Source organism: Pediculus humanus, genomic scaffold (assembly GCF_000006295.1).
Source record: "Pediculus humanus corporis 1103172107480 genomic scaffold, whole genome shotgun sequence".
Classification (NCBI taxonomy): Eukaryota; Metazoa; Arthropoda; class Insecta; order Psocodea; family Pediculidae; genus Pediculus; species Pediculus humanus.
In genome coordinates, this window is record NW_002987097.1 from 163,519 (window position 1) to 164,979 (window position 1,461).

At 30.9% G+C, this 1,461-nt stretch overlaps 2 protein-coding genes across 2 annotated transcripts in view; both read left to right on the forward strand.

Annotated features, from left to right (window-relative positions):
- The window catches only part of Phum_PHUM135320 (uncharacterized protein), a gene marked incomplete at both ends in the record, with an annotated part of 947 nt that extends 158 nt beyond the window's left edge, over positions 1-789 (forward strand). Inside the window, 3 exons of the mRNA XM_002424494.1 lie at positions 21-238; positions 333-581; positions 668-789. Coding sequence (XP_002424539.1) covers positions 21-238; positions 333-581; positions 668-789 — 589 coding nt within the window. The remainder of the gene's footprint in view (positions 1-20; positions 239-332; positions 582-667) is intronic.
- A 414-nt stretch (positions 790-1,203) lies between these two features.
- Phum_PHUM135330 (uncharacterized protein) overlaps positions 1,204-1,461 on the forward strand; it is a gene marked incomplete at both ends in the record, with an annotated part of 3,563 nt that continues 3,305 nt past the window's right edge. The window contains one exon of the mRNA XM_002424495.1: positions 1,204-1,231. Coding sequence (XP_002424540.1) covers positions 1,204-1,231 — 28 coding nt within the window. The remainder of the gene's footprint in view (positions 1,232-1,461) is intronic.

The following is a 1,461-nucleotide window of genomic DNA, read 5'->3' on the forward strand; positions in this document are numbered from 1 at the left end:
AAAAATCCAGTTCCGATCAGATGTCCAGTTGCTGGTAAATTTAATTTTACACAAAGAGGTGACGTACCATTCGAAACGCGAATATTAGGCGGTGTAACGGATTCTCCACGTCCAAATCTTTATTGTAAAGAAAAGATATCGGATTTATCAGTTTGCGATACGGATCAAAAAGAAATGGCCATTGATGTAACATTTTGTTTGAGCGTCGATCATTTGGGAGCTCCCGTCGATATTTACAGTTAATAAATTAATTTTTCACAAAGTACTTCCCCGCCCGCCCTCCTCCCCCCTCCCAGCATCACGCTAAACTTCCGTATTTATTTTTTAATCAGGTGATCCCGATTACAAATTAAAATGCATCGGATTTTGGAAAGAAAATTTAAAATCTTATTTGATAACCTACGACGAATTGGATGCTTTCAGCAAGTACAGATGTTGGGTCTATCAAAGAGCGGATTTAAATAGAGTTTTAATGTCGGAATCCATCGGAACTTATTGCCATCTTAAACAGGATGTGACGTCATGGAATTACACCGAGGGTGCTGCCGTTGCCATCGAAATGCAAGAATACGAAAGAGAAAGTAAGGGAAATTAATTAAAACGTTGACGCACACGTGTACGAATTTCCCCTCCCCCCACCTTCACGTTTTTCCGTTACTTTTTTCAGGAGATCAGTGTCCGATGCATTTCGACGACGGAACGAATCCTTGGTTGCTGTCGGAAAACACTTTGAAAATATTTTCCTGGGATGGTTACGGAGCCGCTCACAAAACGGAAATAAAAACTTAAAACTTTAAACTTCACAAACTGAAAAAAATTTTTTTAATAAGTTATTTACGAATAAGTTTTAATGATTATAGTCACAAGTTTATGTTTATGCAACAATTACCATTGTACCTACTCTACCGATTATAAAAAATATAATTTAATATATTATTAATATATCTACATTGTAAAAAGACTACAATAGTTTAATTTTTTTAAAATTTACCTTACTCTCTACTTAAATTAGTGTAATGCTGTAAAAATACAATTATATAAACTAAACAAATCAAATTCGAAAAATTTAATTAGTTTCGAAAATATTTTTAACGATAAATTTTTTTTTCGATTATTTTCAACTTTAGTAAATTTTCAAAAGTTTAATTAAACCTTTTTTTTTTTTTTTTTTCTTTTAACTTTTGAATACATTTATTGATATAAATGAATGTGTCAAAAACAATTACTGAATGTAAAAGAAGAACCTCACAATGAATAATGAAGTATTGATTACTTAATAGATATTTTATCATTTAAATCTAAGGGGAATAAGTAACGTTTTTTTTTTTTTTTATCATCATCATCAGTGTAACGTTCGTGACGAAATAAAATAAAAAAAAATTTTAATTTAGACGTTTATGTTTAAATTGTAAAACGTTAAAGTGCTTAAATTGCCAGTACGCGATTTGATTTTTAAACAGT